Source organism: Amphiura filiformis, chromosome 3 (assembly GCF_039555335.1).
Source record: "Amphiura filiformis chromosome 3, Afil_fr2py, whole genome shotgun sequence".
NCBI classification, from domain to species: Eukaryota; Metazoa; Echinodermata; class Ophiuroidea; order Amphilepidida; family Amphiuridae; genus Amphiura; species Amphiura filiformis.
The window spans coordinates 80,339,484-80,362,097 of record NC_092630.1 but is presented as its reverse complement, the minus strand read 5'-3'; the positions used below and the strand labels follow the sequence as shown (position 1 = coordinate 80,362,097).

The 22,614-nt window shown below is 36.1% G+C and overlaps 1 protein-coding gene across 1 annotated transcript in view; it reads right to left on the bottom strand.

Moving 5' to 3' along the window:
- LOC140149240 (adipose-secreted signaling protein-like) overlaps window positions 1–21,869 on the bottom strand; it is a 148,943-nt gene extending 127,074 nt beyond the window's left edge. Inside the window, exons 1-2 of the mRNA XM_072171471.1 lie at window positions 21,453–21,869; window positions 19,972–20,226 (exon numbers count right to left, since the gene is read on the bottom strand). Coding sequence (XP_072027572.1) covers window positions 19,972–20,226; window positions 21,453–21,741 — 544 coding nt within the window. The 5' untranslated portion in view covers window positions 21,742–21,869. The remainder of the gene's footprint in view (window positions 1–19,971; window positions 20,227–21,452) is intronic.
- Between the last annotated feature and the right edge of the window lie 745 nt (window positions 21,870–22,614).

Sequence of the window (22,614 nt, the reverse complement as noted above, 5' to 3'; positions counted from 1 at the left end):
TGATAAGTGAATCAAGATGAGTTTAAAGTTATCTCACAATTGTCAGTTTGTGGGGTCATTAATGAAATTGAGCACAAAATGTGATCTTTATTTTTCAAAATTACCATAGACACCATACTGTATTTCATGTCTTTATTAAATAAATAAATTACTGCTTCACTGATTCATACCAGCAGAATCACTTGGTTCAACAATATCTGCAATGGTAGCATTCTGATCTGCTGGTAGTGTAGGTTTCATTGGCTCTTCAATTGGGATGCTCTTCTTAGAGCTCATCCCCAATACAATTGGGTGTGGTGAGGTAAGCCAATTAAAGTACCAAGTCCACAAGTGCAAAACACAGTCCACAGGATCTGGATAAAGATATAAAGGAGCCTTCCCCACTATGCCACATTAAACTTGCCATCGTGTAGTTCAGCACAATTTCCTCATTCCTCATTGAAAATTCTATCATATTTCTTTTTCCTCCCAGGCAAAACCTATCTTTGCAACGCAAAATTCATGATAGGAATTATATGTTAAGTTAGAATAGCCCAAACTTCAGTACACAGCTGACACTTACTAATACTGCAAAACTAATGTACTCATGTCAGAAATAATTTTCCACACATTCCCTAAAGACATATAATCACACAGGCTTATTTTTTCAGATTCTTGCCTGAAACTACATCTTACAAAAATAAATTGTCAATTCATTCCCACAGCTTCACACATCACACTTCAGATCATCCTACTTCACAAAAATCAATTTCGTTGTAATTTTCAAGGTAGCTACTAGGGGAGATATCCTGGTTATTGATGCTAGGGAAGGAGGCTAGATGGATGTATTTATAGTTACTTTAGGGTCATAAATAATTGAATTTGTTCAATGTTCACTCACACAAATTGTATTTTAGATGCTCAGCCCAGGATAGATCTGACAGGAATTGCAAGGACTACATTATACAAGACACTTGTGTGACACTTTCTGTGTAAGCAATAACACATTTGTCTTCATCTGGGTTTGCTCAAATCCATCAACAATTTCAAACTGAAGCAAAACATCTTTAATTTTTAATAAGAATATATTATTTAGGTTAGATACACTCGGTTAGTGTGCGCTACGAACTACCATTCACAATGCCGAGTTATAATATAACACACATGTCACTTCAAAATCCAATACTGACAAAAGTAGCTTGCACTGATATAAACTTCCATATGGAACAGATGGCACACTAAATAAATATTGTGTTATCTGCACCACTCAATCATTGTTAGGTACATAGCTACTGATATAGCTTTATATGCAGGTCCACATACATAAGTTATTATGAAACTATGATGCAATTTTATCAAGTTATTATGAATTGAACTATGATATGGTTGTATCTGGTTATTTTTCCAACTTCCCCGTTTTGATTGCACACATATTGCGTTTAATGTAATCACCCTTGAAGAGTGCACAGCAGTAAATAGGAATCTCCTATACCCTTACAGGAAAAAACAGTGTTTCAAATGAGGGAAAATGCATTGGAACTTAATGTAATACATCTGGAAAGGCTTAAAAACAAACATTTAGGCCCTGATTCATATTTATTCCTCATTTAGGCCTGGGTAATAGATTGTCCATGAAAAATGAGCAGGATCCGACTTTTTGTGAAGATTTGGCTAAACTTTCCAAATCTGTTACATTTCAGAAACACCAAGCTATTTGTGAGCTGATTTTCTGCGAAATGTCACTGGACTCTGTATGATTTCTCTGCACTGGATGTCTTTATCTGACCTTCAACTTGCAGAAAGTGTAAGTTTTGAAGAGATGAGTTGCTCTGAAGTCAAGAAAATGATGTTTCCCTGGAAGCCCTGTTTGTACAGAAAGTCAATGGGACTATTTAACGGTGTGCACCCTGAACAGCAAACTACCTTGGCTGTGATAATACTGATATACAGATTTAATCAATTAAATCATTTGATATTAAACTGAGACTATTTTCAAATCACAAGTTTGGCCTGGTTTCATAATTACCTAATGCATTCTAGCAATAGCGGTTTCTTGCCCTTTCTCTCATATCTCAGGTATTAACAGTTTAGAAACTTCATCTAGCCTTCCAAAATAGCTATTTTCCAAGGACCACATTGTCCTAAGTATTATCTGTGAAGGTTGGTGAAAAAGTTACCAATGCATCTGAGAAGTAGAATGTTTAACCAGTGTGTATTGCCAACAATGACATATGGGGCTAAAATATGGACAACAACCAAGTACCTGGAACAGAAACTACAAACAGCTCAAAGAGCAATGGAAAGGAAGATGCTACACATTACCTTAAGGGATAAAATTATGAACACTGAAATAAGATGTCAAACTCAAGTCAAAGACATTATGGTGAAACTCAAAGAAGCGAAATGGAGATGGGCAGGTCACCTTGTACGAAGGGAAGATAACAGATGGACTAAACGACTTACAGAATGGCAACCAAGAACAGGGAAAAGATCAAGAGGAAGACAGAAGAGGAGGTGGCGTGATGACATTACTGCCTACATGGGACCTACATGGACAAGAAATGCAAGAGACAGAGAACAGTGGAAGAATCATGAAGTGGGCTACGTCCAACAATGGTCAAACACAGCCTGGTGAGGTGAGGTGAGGTAGAATCACTGTCTTGGGGTAGAATAGTTCTCTCAAGCAAAATCTAGGTATGCATTGTTTACATCAGCTCTCTAAAGATCTGTTCATCTGAGCATCATCCACACCAATAATGAAGAGATTGACCAATTCATGTCTTATCTCATCCGTGCCGTCAAATTTTACTTTTCTCATGATGTCATTGCCTCTAGGTAGCTGACTTTTAGGTGTGTCAATCAGAGTAAATAATGAGAGGAAATAAATGCAATTTAATTTTCTACATCTATGCATTACACACATCATTAAGTGTGAACTGAGCATATATATTTAAATCTTAGTATAATCTACCATGAATATTGCATACATAAATGGCATGTGAAAAGGTCAATGAGCTCTATACCAATTACCAAACACTAAATTGCTGCCATTAGTAACTGATGTACATTTTGATAAGCAAACCAAGATGAGTTATGGTGGCATCCTGGTCTGCTGGAAGCATAGGCTCCGTTGGCTATTCAATTGGGATGCTGTCCTTACAGCTCATCCCCATTACACTTGTGTCATGAGATAAGCCAATTAAAGAACATGCACAAGTGCACAACACATTCACAGGATCTTTATATAAAGGAGCCTTCCCCACTATACCATGCTAAAACCTTCCTGCTGTGAAGTTCCTGCCATATAATACTCACAACTTCCTCATTTCTCATTTCTCATTGAAACTTCTATCATATCTCTTTTTCCTCCCAGGCAAACACAAATTTCATGATATGAATTATTAAGTTAGAATAGCCTAAAACATCACTACATAGCTGACATTTGCTTCACTGTAAAACTAATGTATTCATGTCAGAAATTATTTCTACTTTCTACACATTGCCTAAAGGCATACAATATACAATCACATCACTCGGGCTTATTTTTTCAGAGTCTCTTGCCTAGAAACTACATCTTCTTACAAAAATAAATTGTCAATTCATTCCCAGAGCTTCACACACCACACTTCAGATCATCCTACTACAAGAAAATCAATTTCTTTGCAATTTTCAAGGTAAAAAAAAGCAACTATAAATACCTCCATCTAGCCTCCTTCTTCAGCATCAATAACCAGGACATCTTCCCTAGTAGCTCATAAATAATTAAATTTATTGTTTATGTGCTATGTTCACTCACACAAATTGTATTTTTAGACATTGACCCAGGATAGGTCTGGCAGCTGATTTTCTGTTGGCTGTCAGCATCTTTTTATGTGTACAAACTCAGACATGTATGTAATCAATGGACAATTTGCAATAGGATTCCCTTTTTAGATATATTGGCCAATGTTAATATGAGCAATTATTATATTTATTACGTTTGTTTTCTTGATTGGTTACCTGGTTAATATGTTGTTCTAAAGAAGTCCAATGAGTAAAGTATTTATGCAATTTTATTATTTCCATATTTTTGTAGATCTTATCTGGGACAATTATTGTACTACAGTGGAAACTCGTTAATACGAGATCGCTTAATGCGAGAAACCGCTTACTACGAACAGAAACTCGTGGTCCCGATTTCCCCCTATTATTTACTGTACAAAATAAACTGTTTAATACGAGGTAAATAATACTGAAATCCGCATAATACTGAGCACTTGCTGTCAGTCAAAGCTTTTGTTTTCTATTGTTTTTATGATGGATAAAACGAGCTAATTTCCCAAGGTAAATTTATGATGTAAATCATGTGAGAAGTTGACAAAATACTCGCTCGAGACATCACTTCAGCGGCAAATGAGGATTCCCTTTTCTATTTTTAGATGTTATAAAATCAAGTCATGACGAAATTTGCCATATAAGGCCAATTATTGCTGACGACATATCAGATCTAGCTAATCGCAAAAGCGGAAGTCCGCCTTGGATCGAAAGTGGGAAACCCTTCAAGGCATGTTTACTAGCTAAGTAGGGGAAATCCCGATATCGCCGTATAATTGTTTTATTTGTTTACGATAATCAGCTTGAGAAAATCATCTGAATTTCATCAGAAAGCTGTGAGAAAAATGCCTCTGACCGAAAATCAAAAACAATTATTAGCCTATCATACCGATTTAGGGAATTTCGAACTGTGACATTGCTCGGAGGTGGCAAATCTAGTATAAAATAATGAAGACAGCTATGCAGACTCAACCAGTGAAGTTTTGCTTGTACAGCCCACTGAGCCGACTTTAGGCTTAAACACATGCAGTCTTCCGACACATATTTTGTACCTGACTTTTAAAACGAACTCCGCTTAATACGAGCTAAACATGCCGACCCCGGCGATCTCGTATTAACGAGTTTCCACTGTAGTACTCTAAAGTATTACACAAAATGTACATTACGCAATATTCACAATATTATTTTTTATTCTCTTGTTGATTGAAAAGGAACACCTATGTATAAAAGCTAAAGGGATAACAGGTTTTCCCTTATAAAATTGTAACAAATGAATTCCATGATGTAAAGTTCAATTTCATGTTTGGTCATACATTTTATTTCAATTTGATAAATCAAATCCTTGGAAATCAAATCAACTCAAATTTTGTAAGTGGAAATAACTTGTGAAGATGAAATATGTCAAAATGGTAACATTTATATATAAAGTGCTCATTTCAAACATGATCAATCAGTCAGTTACCTAACTGACCGCTGATTATCGGTGTGATTGGTATTACAAATTAAAACAGCTGATGTGTAGTCTGCCGAGGTGTCATCAATCATTATTCAGCCAATGTGTCTGCATGCAATGACTTCATCAAAAGGAACCATTTTGAAGATGTCAAACAATTCCTATCTCCTTCTATTGATCAACTTCTTTGACTTCGTGACTCCTGAGTGTGCCTCATGATACTAGATGAAATAAAATACATTCAACTAAGACTTATGTAAAACTGACCACACTTACTAACAAGCAATGTGACCAGAATTGTACCTCAACATTAGGTATAGGCCTAAGCTTAATTAATTTTGTCTGAAAGTGTCATGTTTAATATAATTACTCATTCTCTATATTTCATTACAGAAGTCTATGTCATAGTTAGATTCAACCTCATGTTGTGTATTAGCCGGGTATTCTAGACAACTGACTGCATTAAAGGGGCAGCTAGGACAACTGTCTCCAATAAAGGGGCAGCTAGGAGAATTTGTCTCACGTAAAGGGGCAAAAATAAGGGGTAAACTGACCATAAATCTTACAATAAATATAGATTATATTGTAAATCTTGTGGTTTTTCTTAAAGTGTGATAAGACAAATTCATTCATTTCCTGACAGACAATGTCTTGCATAGAAGTTCTGCTCAATGGCAAATTGCTAAATTAGCAGATATATCGGTCAAAAATTATTGAAATAATACTTTTCTAACAGCCGAATACTTTTTCACAAACATTATGTTCATGAATGTTGAAGGTGATCTCCTTGTCTACTGCTTGCATGTGTTAAGAATGGTTCTTAAAAGAATTTGATTGGCTTGCTTGCTTAAAAAATGTAGTACCTATTTTATTTTTAAATCCATCTTATATGTCACATTTTGTTTTTGTTTTATTACATAATTTAGATTCTTTTCAAATTGCCATTTGGTTTATTAATTTTCAACAACAAAATAACAAATGCCACAACTGTGAATTTTGTTACATTTTAGGGCATTTTAATTCAAAAAAATTGACAAAGCCACTAAAATATGGACAAATTGGATGGTGTGAAGAAGCCCATACATGTAGTAAAATTTTCATTGTGAAAAGCAATTAAATTATCAACATTCTATTGTATTCTTTTATTAAAATGTCCTTGGTCATTATATATAATTGCTGTAAACATAAATTGGTTGAAATTTGATAGAAATAAAATCAATAATATGTCCTAAGTGACCATCAAAATGAAATCAAATAATTATTGTCAATAGCAGCAATCAAATTGAACTATTATTAGCTTACAATAGATAATTGAACCTGTGGTATTTTGATTTTCCAATCTGCCATCCATTCATTCATACCATGAATTATTTGCAGCCTGCTTACTTGACAGCATATCAACTGGCCATACTTTCTCAATTTCCTCATATATATGAGGGTTATTAAGTGCGGTCTTAAACATTATTTATAAACACCATTTGGTGAACGATGGCCTTTGAAAAAAATGAGAACACACTAATATAAGATTTTTAAATATTTCTGTGCCTTAAATCAGAGACAAGAGATTGGCAAGTAAATAGGTTCCATCCATTAATTTTGAAGTAGGGTCCTAATTGAATAATTCTGGTGATTTTCTTTTTTTAAGAGAATACAGAAAATAAACAAATATCACTCAAATTCAGTCCCATCTGGTATCCAATCTGCTTATCAGTTCACCTCTACTATAACATTGGAAAATATCAGTGAGCTTACATTTGGGGAAAGGGTTGAATTGGATGGAAGCAATACTTTTTGAATGACCCTTGTACTAAATCATACAGAAATAAGCAAAACGTATCTTATAAAATGACCTTGAAATTTCCACAAATATTACAACTGGCTTGTGGGCGTTTTTGTGATGCCAGAGTCAGGGATGCAAATTGTGCGGGAGCGGGGAGCACCGCTCCTAGGAAATGAGAGTCAAAATTGAGGAAATAATGCCTTGAGCAGAAAAAAGAGAGGAAAAAAGAGGAAGGGAGAAGAAAAAGAAAGGAAGGGGAGAGGGAAAGAGGAAAGAAAAGGAAAGAAGGGGAAGAGGAAAGAGGAAGAAAAGGAGGGGAGTGAGGTAGAAGATAACATAGAGGGAAACATATCTCAGCTAAAGAACAAGTTAATAATAATCAACTAATTGACGGCAGTGAAGCTATAGAGTAAATCTCAAGACTGGTTGAGCAAAAATTTGAGGAATTGCTATATCTTCTATGTGGGTTTCTGACCAAATTAACCTCATATTTGGCCATTTTAGCTCCAAAAGTGCAACTTTTTCCACGCTTTAGCACGAATTTATTCCACTTTTGCACTATATTTCATCAATTTAGCTTAGTTATGGCGAAAATTTTTTTGAGGAATTCACATGATTGTTCAAAAAATAAGAGCCTTAAAAGAGGAAGGTGTTGTGTTAGAATATGGAAATGGTTGACAATGGTTGAGGAAATTTGCAATTCATCACAAGACTAGGTATTCAATGTAATTCAAGAGGAAAAAGGAAGATGCGTGAATGCAGGTGGAAATGGACACATATTTGAGGAAATTTACACAACGTAGCAATTAGGAATTTATTGAAAAATTGTAGTCATTAAGGAAATTCAGTGTATCAATTCTAAAAAATCAGAAGTGCCAGTGAGGAGTAAACAACCTGGAAAATCTTGAGGAAATAAATTTAAAAAGAAGAAACGTAAAGCACTGAACAAGTTGTAAAAGTAAGGAAATGGACCCAAATTCCCCCAATATTTTGCCAGGGGGGAATGGTCCATACAATCATTCCCCCACCCACAATGTTGACGCTTCTATGTGGGTTTCTGACCAAATTAACCTCATATTTGGCCATTTTAGCTCCAAAAGTGCAAATTTTTCCACGCTTTAGCACGAATTTATTCCACTTTTGCACTATATTTCATCAATTTAGCTTAGTTATGGCGAAAATTTTCGCGCGCTTCGCGCACATTTGTACCATTACCTTATTCTGTCGCTAAAAGGTGCTTGATGCACTATACCCCCCATGTCAAAAAGAAATCTACGCCACTGGTCTACACAGAGCTCACTTTACACGTGATTTTGCACACCGAATGCAACTAGCTGAGAAAGATTTCGAGATGCAGGACAAAAGAGTAGTACAAAACACAATGCTCCCAAGATTTTGTTATCAAGTCTATCAAACTAAGATCAGATGTACGTTCTGACATCAAATTTGGGAAAAAGTTGGAAAGGGTGGCTTTCTGGCAATGAAGCAATGCCCTGCAGGGCAGAGCCCCCTGACAAAATAATTAATATGAAAGAGAAATGTGCTCACTCTGGCAAAAAATGAAAGAGAAAATCGGGGGAGGGGGAAGGGAAAGTAAAGGGGAAAGGAGACTGTGTCCCACCAAAATTATGTGCCAAACTATTGTGAAATATCGAATTTTTGCGCGCTACGCGCGCACATTGTCCCAAATAACCCCTAGTTTGAAAGCTCGCAGACTTAACATGTAGAGTCTATCTGAAAAAATACTATCTTACCATTATCGTCTTTCAAAGTGTAGAATAAAGATATTTTATATCTGGTTATGATTGAGGAAATCTTGAGCCTAAAAACCTTGCTCCTGAGGAAGAAACCACAATTTGCACCCCTGGCCAGAGTATAGACCATAGACACTAAAACACCATGTACTCAAAGATACTAATGGTCAAGTTATTTTTGCGTTGTTGTTTTACTTTGACATGTTCACCTTTAATTTTGACACTAGATTATCATATTTTTGTTACAATTACAGCAGGAATAATGTGCAATGTTCATTCTGGACAACCAAATTTATATTTTTTAAACTTGAATGAGCCTTTAAAATGGATGAAGTAAAACTCAAATCCTGTAAAATCTAATGTGAAAATTTAAAAAGGCTAGATTCTCAAGTATATCATTTATACTTATTATTCCATACATTAAGCACTTAGCATAACAACCACATCTCTGTAAAATGAAATTCTAGGAAAACTTTTCTGACTGTAGGTTTGTTTTCTCTACACGGCATCAGTCACCATCATTATTATTGTAGCGAGTAGAGTTGTATTATGACAGGGACAACTCTGAAGCTAGTGTCTGCCTATGATTTGACATACTTGACACAATCCTAGTCCATTCTCAACATGGTTTGCACCATGAAAAATATTTTGGTTTCTATCCATTATTGGAGAAAGAATGTTGACATGGTCCATATTTGAGCCTACATGACTATAATACTACGCTGGATGGAACATATCATTTACTTGCTAACCCTTTTCAAATAGATCACTTCTTCATTCAGTTAATGTGTCAAATATGTTTCTCTCCACAGCTATAGTACCCGACTTTTGCTGAATATGTATAGAAACAGTAAGTCATATTAAATACAAAACACTTTGCATGACTTCCATGTTGTTGATGACTAGAGGGTCAGGCGAATACTAAATATATTACTTCACAATTCACATTAAGAAGCAGATCTTTTTAAAACAGAACATACTAAACTAAAACAAACATTTGAATCTGAATTTGAGTACTTGGTTTGGATCTGTAAATGGACAATGGCATTGTTGTCTTACATGTACAAATATACCATCTTCAAAATACACACAGTAAATGAGTAATCCTATACGACTCTGCTGCTACTGAATTTAGAGTATGGCTGTTTCTGCTTTCAGCCATGATAAAAATGACAATAAAGTTCCACATTAGCATATTGACATTATTCTACATGCCAATGTATAGTAAATGAAATCTACTGTTTGCTATCTTCAGTAGATAGCATTCTCCAGGTCAGCATGAAGCGCATGAAATCTACTGTTTGCTATCTTTTGTAGATAACATTCTCCATGTCATTATGTACCGCATGAAATATACTGTTAGCTATCTTCAGTAGATAGCATTCTCCAGGCAAGCATGTAGCGCATGAGGTCTACTATTTGCTATATTCAGTAGATAGGATTCTCCAAGTCATCATGTAGTGCAAGAAATCTACTGTTTGCTATATTTTGTAGATAGCATTCTCCATGTCATTATGTACTGCATGAAATATACTGTTTGCTATCTTCAGTAGATAGCGTTCTCCAGGCAAGCTTGAAGTGCATGAAATCTACTATTTGCTATCTTCAGTAGATAGCATTCTCCCGGTCAGCATGTAGCGCATGAGGTCTACTATTTACTATATTCAGTAGATAAGATTCTCCAAGTCATCATGTAGTGCAAGAAATCTACTGTTTGCTATATTTTGTAGATAGCATTCTCCATGTCATTATGTACTGCATGAAATATACTGTTTGCTATCTTCAGTAGATAGCGTTCTCCAGGCAAGCTTGAAGTGCATGAAATCTACTGTTTGCTATCTTCAGTAGATAGCATTCTCCCGGTCAGCATGTAGCACATGAAATCTACTGTTTGCTATAATCTTCAGTAGATAGCATTCTCCAGGTCAGCATGTATAGCACATGAAATCTACAGTTTGCTATCTTCGGTAGCTAGCAATCTCCAGGTTAGCATGTAGCTCATGGAATCCACAATTTTGCTATCTTCAATAGATAACATTTTCCCTGGTCAGTCTGCAAACATAAGAAATCCACTTTTTACTATCTTCATTAGATGGCATTCCACATGTCAATCTATAGCACATGAAATCTACTGATTGCTATTTTCAGTATATATCATTCCCTAGGTCAGCCACACAAAATATTGTTTTCTGTCTTAAGTAGGTAGCATTCCCCTCAGTCACCCTGAATGTTACTGTTTACTATCTTCAGTAGATATCATTCCCCAAGTCAGTCACCCTGAATGTTTCTGTTTGCTATCTTCAGTAGATAGCATTCCCCCAAGTCAGTCACCCAGAATGTTTTGTTTGCTATCGTCAGCAGATAGCATTCCCCAGGTCAGTCACACAAAATGTTACTGTTTGCTATCTTCAGTAGATAGCATTCCCCAAGTCAGTCACCCTGAATGTTTTGTTTGCTATCTTCAGTAGATAGCATTCCCCAAGTCAGTCACCCTGAATGTTTTGTTTGCTATCTTCAGTAGATAGCATTCCCCAAGTCAGTCACCCTGAATGTTTTGTTTGCTATCGTCAGCAGATAGCATTCCCCAGCTCAGTCACACAAAATGTTACTGTTTGCTATCTTCAGTAGATAGCACTCCCCAAGTCAGTCACCCTGAATGTTTTTGTTTGCTATCTTCAGTAGATAGCATTCCCCAAGTCAGTCACCCAGAATGTTTTGTTTGCTATTGTCAGTAGATAGCATTCCCCAAGTCAGTCACCCAGAATGTTTTGTTTGCTATCTTCAGTAGATAACATTCCCCAAGTCAGTCACCCAGAATGTTTTGTTTGCTATCTTCAATAGATAGCATTCCCCAAGCCAGTCACCCTGAATGTTTTGTTTGCTATCTTCAGTAGATAGCATTCCCCAAGTCAGTCACCCAGAATGTTTTGTTTGCTATCTTCAATAGATAGCATTCCCCAAGCCAGTCACCCTGAATGTTTTGTTTGCTATCTTCAGTAGATAGCATTCCCCAAGTCAGTCACCCTGAATGTTTCTGTTTGCTATCTTCAGTAGATAGCATTCCCCAAGTCAGTCACCCAGAATGTTTTGTTTGCTATCTTCAGTAGATATCATTCCCCAAGTCAGTCACCCTGAATGTTTCTGTTTGCTATCTTCAGTAGATAGCATTCCCCAAGTCAGTCACCCAGAATGTTTTGTTTGCTATCTTCAGTAGATAGCATTCCCCAAGTCAGTCACCCAGAATGTTTTGTTTGCTATCTTCAATAGATAGCATTCCCCAAGCCAGTCACCCTGAATGTTTTGTTTGCTATCTTCAGTAGATAGCATTCCCCAAGTCAGTCACCCTGAATGTTTCTGTTTGCTATCTTCAGTAGATAGCATTTCAGTCACCCAGAATGTTTTGTTTGCTATCTTCAGTAGATATCATTCCCCAAGTCAGTCACCCTGAATGTTTCTGTTTGCTATCTTCAGTAGATAGCATTCCCCAAGTCAGTCACCCAGAATGTTTTGTTTGCTATCTTCAGTAGATAACATTCCCCAAGTCAGTCACCCAGAATGATTTGTTTGCTATCGTCAGCAGATAGCATTCCCCAGGTCAGTCACCCTGAATGTTTCTGTTTGCTATCTTCAATAGATAGCATTCCCCAAGTCAGTCACCCAGAATGTTTTGTTTGCTATCTTCAGTAGATAACATTCCCCAAGTCAGTCACCCAGAATGTTTTGTTTGCTATCTTCAATAGATAGCATTCCCCAAGCCAGTCACCCTGAATGTTTTGTTTGCTATCTTCAGTAGATAGCATTCCACAGGTCAGACATACAGAATTTCACTGCACATCCACACTGAACAGCCACAGAACATTGAATTTGGGGATTTTAGGGGGGGGGGGGGGCAAGAGCTCTGACTAGGAGGCAAGAGTTCTGACTGGGAGCATTAACCTGTCATGTACCCCCATGCTGCAACTGACAATATGTCACTGTTTGCTGTCTTCACACAGAATGTCACTGTTCATTGACATTTTATTTCAGCTTGTAAAGCACATGAACCATCATCATTTACACAATCCAGACAAACAAATTTAAACATTTTGTGCTTATTCTACCTCCTATATGACACTATTCTCTCTGGAATCACTTCGTATTTTAGTCAGTTTCTATGAACAAAAAAGAAATGTGTTTGATTCATATTTATGATAGCAGTATTATGCTCAATAACAATGATGCTAACTGCAGCACTGCCTATCTAGCCTATCCAGTAATACATACATGAAACTATAGAACAGAAGTTGCAATACAAGGCCCGATTGCTTTTAAAACAATAACCCAGTTGGTTTTTGGAACCCTTGATGCCTTTAGTTATCAATCAGCTCCCCTGGATAGATCTTTTACTATGTGATAGGACAAGCCAGTGAAATTAGATTCTACGCACGTATCTCATCTATTCTCCTCCTCTAAGATGTCTCAATTTGCTTTCAGACATCACTTCTGACTTCAAGTACATGCTAAAATAAACGACTCTCAAATAAAGCAGGAAGCCATTTGATGAGTTGCAACTTCATAATACCGTGGCATTCATAGGTGAAGAGGGGAATAATGCATACCATCTTGTTTTTATGATTCAGGTACCATGTAGAATAAACATACCTGGCTTTATTGTGAATGCAACAACAACTTCTGCATACTGTTGATGCTGCAAATGATTTTGTTGTTTAGCAGTTCATATTGTTGTTGAAGTACCTTCCTTAAGGTGGTACTACACCCCTTGATAAATTTGTGACTATTTTTGCATTTTTCTCAAAAAATAACACACTGGTAACAAAAATATGCATATTATAGGGGCAAGGAATCCAGTTACTACACTGGAATTTCAGTGACTCAAGACAAGCGGTACATTATGTATGATAAGAAAAGAGGTACCGCTAGAATGTACCTCATTTGTTAACATAATGAACTGCTTGTCTTGAATTACTGAAATTTCAGTGAAGTACCATATTTAAATCAAATAACGCGCCCAGGCGTTACATTTTCCCAAGAGGCGTTTATCAAAGGTCAATTTTAGAATGATAATTCCGTTAAAATCATTAGGTAAACTAAAACACACGCTAAAATGACGAACTATGAACTAGAAACACTGACTTCTGGCTCACTTCGGGTTTCTGATCCAGATTTTCGCCAATTATTGACGCTATTATTATCGACCATATGCTAACTTGGTAAGCTTACTACACAAGATAGCATGGAAATATCGGCATTTTTGAAACATCTTGGTTGAAGGGGGGGGGGACTATTTGACGAAATACGGTAATTGGATTCCTTGCCCCTATAATACACATAACTGTTGTTACCAGTTTGTAGTTATTTTTTACTCACAAAATTTAGTAGGGGGTGTAGTACCACCCTAAAAGATTTACCAAAATACATGAATCATAATTTATATGATTTAGAATGTCACCCGGGCAAACATTTCCATAATAGAGAGAGGTGGAGAGACAAATCAATAAGAAATAGAGCAATAAAAGAGAGAGAGCAATATAGGAGTCAAACTGGTACTGGTAACATATTAATTTTCACTCACCTGATGTAAGCACCTGTAAGCATGTTACCATACCAATTACTGATGTCAACCATGAAACGTTTGCCTCTATTCAAATTTCACAACCATGACACGGTCAAAATCTTCTAATAACTTGGTAACCGCAAGTTTAATTTTCAATGACTTGGCATCAAAAGGTAGCATTTTTAAAGGGCTAGTAAATGGAACAACTTAAAATTGAAAATTTGAGATTCCCTTGAATAGCTTACACATTTGCAACTGGCAAAAATTTGCTAAATATTTTATTTTATAGGCAAGTCAACTTTTTATAAAAAAGTTTTGTACTTTCAAGCTACAGAAAAGTAGTTTGCATACATTTGTTTGTTTCCCAATTGTGAAAGTTTTCTACCGCAAAAATCATGAGAAGTCTAGATCCAGCTTGCGTTGACTGCTCAAGCAAAGACCTTCCATATCCCAGTAAGCATGGTAAGCAATTAAACCAGCAGCTTCCTGACAACTAGAAAACAAACACCTGCTCTGATGCTACACACAATAATGTAATGAGCCATGAATTTCCTTCTATGATTTCAACATGAATAGATACAATGTGGCAATGGCAGTATGTTGGAGACTAGTAGTGGTGTGTGCAAACATGGAAAAATATATCCAAGACAAAATCAATTCAGTTTTTTTGCTGCAAATTGTAATTTTCATATGGAATTTTGTTCCCCCATGTTATTTTTAGACACAATTGAGAAGGGAAATATAGATCCAAATGAATCAAAACAAACTGGCTGACATAATTACTGAAGGTGTTTTTAGGTTTTGTGTTTCATTCATGCTCCAGCAGGTAGGTACTTATATATTTTTATATACATGCCATTTCCTAGTTTCAGTTTTCATAGATCTGCAAAATCCACATAGTACCTGCAATTATCACATGTATGTCATAAACTAGTATACATGTAGTACAACACTAAACATTTATGATGAAAAAAAGAGAGTAAAATATAAGATATTATTAATACAGGCAACTAATTACATTCTTCCTGATACTATATCCTGCATAATATCACATGTTAAATTAGAATTAGCTGTTATTTATTTCAGTATTCCTTACACATCAGACAAAACACCCAATTGGGGGACTTGTTTGTTGAGCAGGAAGGGCAACCTAATGATAAAAATTGGAATATTTCTACATTTTGAATGATGTTCCATTCAACTCTTGTACTGAATAACCTATAACAAATGTAATGTGACAGAGTCACTTTGTTTCCACCACATTGAAAATAATACAGCTTCTAATATGGGTGCTAACATTTTCCACCCAAACAGTTTTTACTATAAGACTACCCTAGTATAAAAGCCCAATGGTGCAATTCTTTCCACCCTCTCCAATTGCCATATTTAGCACTCATAACTTGAGCAACATTAATTGACATTGATGTATTACTCAGAACAGTTTAATAGCAGACAGTCTATTTTATAGTTTTAATTTCCTGTTTTTTCTATTTTGCTTATTTTGTAAATTATTGATGACACGGTACATTATAATAGGATTCAAAATGGTTGAAGGTTTGTAAATGAAAACCAAATTGTTTGTTTGTAATTGGAAAAAAAAAAGATCAATGCAAATATATAATAATATTTATATAACATGTATTTAAAAGGGCCCTGGGAGATTTTGAAAAAAAAAACCTCAAATGAGAAAACCAAAGAAACATTGCCTTATTTTTATAAAATTGAATACTTCGAGAGCCTATTGAGCAGAAATTTAGAGACAAAATCTGTAATATTGAAAATAAGATGCATCTTGTGAGCGCTGCAATTGAGCTATCTGCTGTTGAGATTTGTTGTGGAATAAAGTTTATGATCTGGAAAATTATTACAAAATTGTGCATTTTTCACCTCAAAATGCTGGGGGTGGAGGTAAATTACAGCCCAATTCAGAATCAGTGCTCATGGAAATGATAAGTCGGGTAAAACTACACCTAGTATGAATTCAATATGAAATCAAAAATAATAGTTCAATATATTTTCTTAAAACATAGAAATAGAATTCAGTAACTTTAATAAGACTGTATTTAACTTGAAATACTCCCAATTTCCACAATTGTTTTGAACTATATGAACATATTATCCTCTTTTACCAAATGAAACATGGCTAAATCCTAATCCTGTAGTTGGTACTAACTGGCAATAAAAGTCTAATTTCAATATTTTTGCAATTTAAGGGGAAATGGCCCAAAATACACAATTTCTTACAATTACAATTGAATTAGTAATTACTATCTTCTGAAGACAGCATGTTGTACACTAATTCATACCATATCAAAAACTGTGCTTCACATGACCAAGGGTTTAAAAAGCTCATAAATATAACAGCAACTAGGTTTGTGCAACCTTACAACTAATGTTGTCAGGACTGTCTGTATGATGGTAGGATGATAAGATGGTCAAAGTAGAATCAAGATGAAAGTGAAGATCCTCCAGGGAGACTGATAGAACGGAGCTTCCTCTACCACTTAGACACATTCATCAATACCTAACACCCCTGACATGTTGTGTTTTCTATGCTGACCACACTAAACCTAGAGCAGAATAATGTTGTTATCAATCTTTGAACGCAAGCAGCGTTAGCTTGAAGCGCTCTCCTGGCTCAAATTTGTTGCATGACCTATTTAATGGACAATGTTATTTCCGCAGCTTGTCGGAACTGTGTGTCTAGGGAATAAATTTGAGTGCAAAGCTTGAATTCTGGCTTATACTTAGTTACTTTTTGTCCAAACTCACCCAGACAGGCTGTATTCTTACACAATTAACTGCCTGAAGCTTGTATAGTGTACATAAATCCAGACTAGCTTTAGACAAAGTGTTCATTGACTACACACATGTATTAAAACACTCAACATGCAAAGAAAGAGGAGCATAAAGCAAACCATGTGAAATGGGTGTATCCTTCGTGTAAGAGAAAAAACAAACAAATCCCAACTCTAATCCTAACCCTAACCCTAACCCTAACCTTTACCCTAACCTTTACCCTAACCTTTACCCTAACCCTAACTCTAATCATATTAGTATTTCGTGCTCTCTTACACTAAGTTATGTCCTCACTAGCATTGCTAGCATTGCACAGATCCCAATTAATTGGGAAATGAGGAAACTGGAAATGTCTTTTGACTATTTCTGCCTCTGAAAGACTAACATGTATTTATATTAGGCTACTGATAAGCCTGCATATAAACCAAATTAACACAATGTGTGTATTTAAACCAAATTAAATCTACTTGTGGCTAGAGATTTGCTGACAAGTAAATTCTTCCCAGCCTACAAATATAACAGTATGGAAATTTCAAAATTGCATACTTAGCACACATATTGAACTATGATCAAGCACATCATGTAACAACACTTGTGACTTTTAAATTGAGGCTGACAGTAACTTTGCAGTATTAGCTAAGAGTCTTTTTGTTTATTCCCTGTCAAAAAGCAATTTCAGCTGACGCCAAACCGATATCCAATTCTAACACATTACAAGTCTCATGCCACCATTTATCACACTGCTTGTAACTACCAATTCCACTCTGTCTCCCTGTCAGTTAGTGTTTTAACAGTCAGGACTAATTACCAATTTCAGCCACATTACCACAATTGGTCAGAATCCTACATCCCTGGTTAGAAAAGAAGGGACCTGTAAATACTTGTACAGACTCATTATGCAATATTAGGTACAAGCACAAGGAAGGGCTACAGCTCCGAAGCAATTCCCCTGAACACAGCAAAGATTATTTAACAAGTTTATTACCATGTAACCATACAAACAATAGGTACTAAGGGTATTTACACAGGTACATCCTACAGATTTGCAGCGCAACTCTACACGACACACATAAAGGAATCCACCTGTGTATAATACACTATATTACTGAAGCAGAGAAATGGTTAACTTTAACACAGGGATATATGCTTTCACAGGTACTCAGACTCTCCCCAAACATAGTATATAGATGATGGCACAATCCTGGTCCAAGTTAATGAAAACATGACAGATTAAGTGTCAAGTCAAGAATGGAGTATTTCCCAGAGCAACATATCCAATCAGATTGCAGAGCTTTTGTCTACTTTTGCTAGGGTAACCTTTTCACAAAGCATACAATATGACAGTGATAGTCACCTGAGCTGGTATTATTGTGTGCATCTGTAAGATAGATATACTGACCCTTCATTGCTGCCTCATGTTCATATTTGAATCCACCAGTTGGGACCAAAGTACACACTAAATATAATCAAAATTCAAATTTTTTGAATAATCATTCTTTGCAAACTGCACAAATAATCGATATATAATAATATTCAACCAAATCTGATAAGTTATATGATTCAAGTATGTTCTGAACATTACTCTTGAGCAAGTCAAGCTGTCAAATTTAGCACCCATGCTAACTAGTATCTGCCATGTGTTTTAAGGGGAAAACCAAAGAAACTGATGAGCTTCCATAATATGATTTAATCCATCTAACTGATCCAATAATCATGTATAAACTCTATGACTTTACCTAGCTCTTACTAAAAAAGCAAATAAAGTGAAATTGGAATACTTGTGTTTTAGTTGTTAAGACTCTACCACTAAACTCAATTTCATCATCAATTATATTTCATGAATGAAGGTTCATTCACCTGATAATATTTTATTGACAAGACTAATAGAAAGAGCAGCTATCCTCCTACTGCTTCACACTTCATATTATATGGTCACTCTGGATACAGTTACTTTATAATCTCCTCTTTTCAACATCTTACAATTAAATTGCTAGTCTGTGTTGATACAATTCTGAAGCAATTTCAGATTTTTCTCAATTTAATTTTCTCCCTGGCAATATCATTTACAAAATGTCAGTTCTAAAGACAAACATTGATTTCTGAGTTTTTTTACAGAAGGATTTCCTTTTTAGGAACCTGCATCCAGTGGCAGCAACAGAATTGTTTTAGGGGAGGTGGCTGGAGTGGAAGCAAAGTAAATGGAGGGGGGGTCTTTTGGGCTAAACATTTTTCATGTTTGGTTTGATGAGGGGATTGAGTGAGGGCAACAAAGCCCAAGATGAGCATGGGAAAAAGGACATGCACTAAGTTTTTATACCATACATACAGACAAACCATTTTGTGCCATTTTATACCAAATAAATGAAAATTAAAATGTGGGGGGAAAAATCGGGCCCTATTTTTTTCAGATTTTTGGGTTGGTTGGAAAAGGCCAATGCAAACTTTTTAGGGCTTACAATCAATAAAGTATCAATCTAGAAATATGCAGTGATCCCAAGTTGACACACAAATGAATTGACTCTGCTAAGGACTGTCAATGTCAGGATTAAAAAACTTTGTAGTCGCCTGCTTTGCAGCTGAATGAAATGAATGAATGAATGAATGAATGAATGAATGAATGAATGAATGAATGAATTGATTCCATAGGTTTTGACATTTCAAAATGTGTCTGTTTTGGTGTAATAGCGGCGGCGAACACACTGCATATACCCAATATTTGATACTTTTTTTTCATTATCGGCTACTTGTATATTTTGATTTTCTTCAGAAAGTGATATCAGCGATATCGCTTTATTGGATAGTTGATTAGAGTAGACTCTGGTACTTATTCCTTACTTACCATCTTGATTAACATATGATGTTACACTGTGAATCATTGCAGACTTCACTTCTGGAATATGCACTGCACCTCCTACACTATTGATGACAGTAAAGCAGCATTTATATCTATGATTGACTTGTAAGAAGCCTAGATTGACGTCAACACCACCATCACGTTCACGAGATACGTGGATCTCTGGGTCATGTACATCCTCTGGAAAGTGAACCCTTGAACTGATACGTTGTCGTCTAGGCCTGGGAGGTGTGTCTGGTGCTGCAAATAAAACAAGACAATTTATACCAAAATACCAGTTGTAGTATTACAAATTTTGAATGTTTGAGGACTTGTTCTCAAGTTGTAGCAGGTGCCATAGGGTGTCTTCAGTGTTAATTGTTTTCATTATAAATGTCGCAAAATATTAATATTGACAATAATTAACAACCCATTTTTGTATGTACGTGAATGCACATTAAACACATGTGATGCGATCAAGCAAAATCAGTCCGAACTCGGAAATATTGATTTTGAGATATAGCCAAACAAAGGATATATTTTCTTTTGTTTCCTTTTGTTTTGGGGCGTTGTTCTTTGTAAACTTGATTGTATTTGATTGGGTTGGGCTGTCTCATTTGAGACGGGTAGAAATAATAAATAAACAAAATATCATAACAATACATGTACTTTATGTAAGCACATCTTAATATTTATAAATTGTCACTGACCTACTTCTAGAAAAACATTCTGAATAATTCTGCAAATTTGTTGATACCATACCACTCTCAATAATGTATAGATATGATGTTGGCTAAATTAAATAGCATGGTGCATTTTTATATAAACTGTAAGATAAAAGCATAATTTTGCCACTTCCTTGATTTTGTTGAACATGCTATAAATAGTGATCTATTGCTAATGGATAGGGGCTAATTGGAAGAAGGATATACTCTACTTCCTAAAATATTATTGATGACCAGATTGATGAGACTAAGAGGAACCAGGTGAAACAGCCAATCTTAACACAGCCATGTATAACAGTATATCACAGGGCATGGTCATAAATCCTTGGGATATATCCCCCCACTTTTGACAGTAAGTTTTTGATGAGGCTGATCAGTGGTTCCAGAAGATTTTCAACATTGGCACTAACAAAATCCTGTTTTTGTTAACCTATTGTGGGAGTGACCGGGGTTGGGTTGGGGTGGGGGTGGGGGGATAGGTGATACACCCATTGAATGTGTGTCATCGGCCCTATACTATAGAAACCCATTATTCAAACCATGTAAGGGGGGGGGGGGGTATCCCAGGATGCAGAAAATTTGGCCAAAAATAGGTAAAAACTGATATTAATAATTTTTCTGGTATTTGATCACAGTTTTTACTTCATCTGGAATTAAATGGGGCTGAAGGGTTCTCAAGTCCAGCTCACACCGATCAGTGACAGTTTTAAGCTTACTTCTTTCTGAACTATTCTGTCATGTCTGTTTTACATACAAACTTACGATCTGAGTCAACACTGCCTCCTCCATCACTAGGACTAGGTCTGGTTTGTAAGATGTGTTGTTTACTCGTACTCAATGTATGTCTAATATCGTCCGCAAGTTGGTCTGCTTGTCTCTTGACACTACTACAGCTACTATCCTCAGACTCCTGGATTTCAGGCATCAGACTGTCTTGTTTACTGGAAGCTGCTGGGGCTTCCGGGTCCGAGCAGCCGCCGCGTTTCAAGCACGAATCTTTGGAACCAGGAGTTCCGCTGTCGCTTTTACCTGACTGAACAGCTGCTGCCATTAGGTTGATACGTGTAAAAATCCTTTTAAAATAATGACAGATCACAATTCTGCTGAAATCTGAAGAATTAATCCGTAACTTCTACCACAAACAGAGTCAGTGACACTGTGAAGTTTACAACTGAACTACGGCACGTACGTGCAAAATGCATATAACATTGCATTTGACAGGAATCACGGGTAAACACTAGATGGCGCGTAAAAGGAAATTCCCGCTCCCAGACAGGGATGGCTATCAAAGACTGTGAGGGGTACATCAACAATAAAATTAACTAGTAACAAACGCACGGCGCATGCGCGAGCCGGGAAGTTGAAGCTTGCTGTAGACTCGGTCCCTACACATATATGGCACGTTTGCAACGCCCTAACTCAGGTGTCAATTTGTGGATAAAATTAAATAAAATTAAATATCTTTTTTCTATATGTCCGTTTTTCCGTCTCCCGGGGAATTGACTTGAAAACACTATGAGGATTACTCAGTTAATTTTTGAGGACAAAAATCATGAAATTGGTGGTGTACGGGAATTTTGTTATGGCCAAGTTTTAGGCCAAAAAATGTGGTTTTTTTCGCAATTTTTTTTGACCGAAAATTCGACTCTTTCTCGCTTATCTGATGAATTTTCAACTTCTTTTTGACATATGTGGTAGATATGACTTTGGTGTTTATATTCCCTGAAGTAATTGTTGTCATTTTGCTTAGTTTTATAAAAAGAAGTGATTTTCTGCATGGAGTTGTTTTGATATTTGGCTTTGTTTACGTTTCAAAACCAAAACTGAATTTCCCGGCTCGCGCATGCGCCGTGCGTTTGTTACTAGTTAACAATAAAAATCCCTGTGCCAGGCCTGATTTTTGCCAGGCTGATTGAAACTTAAG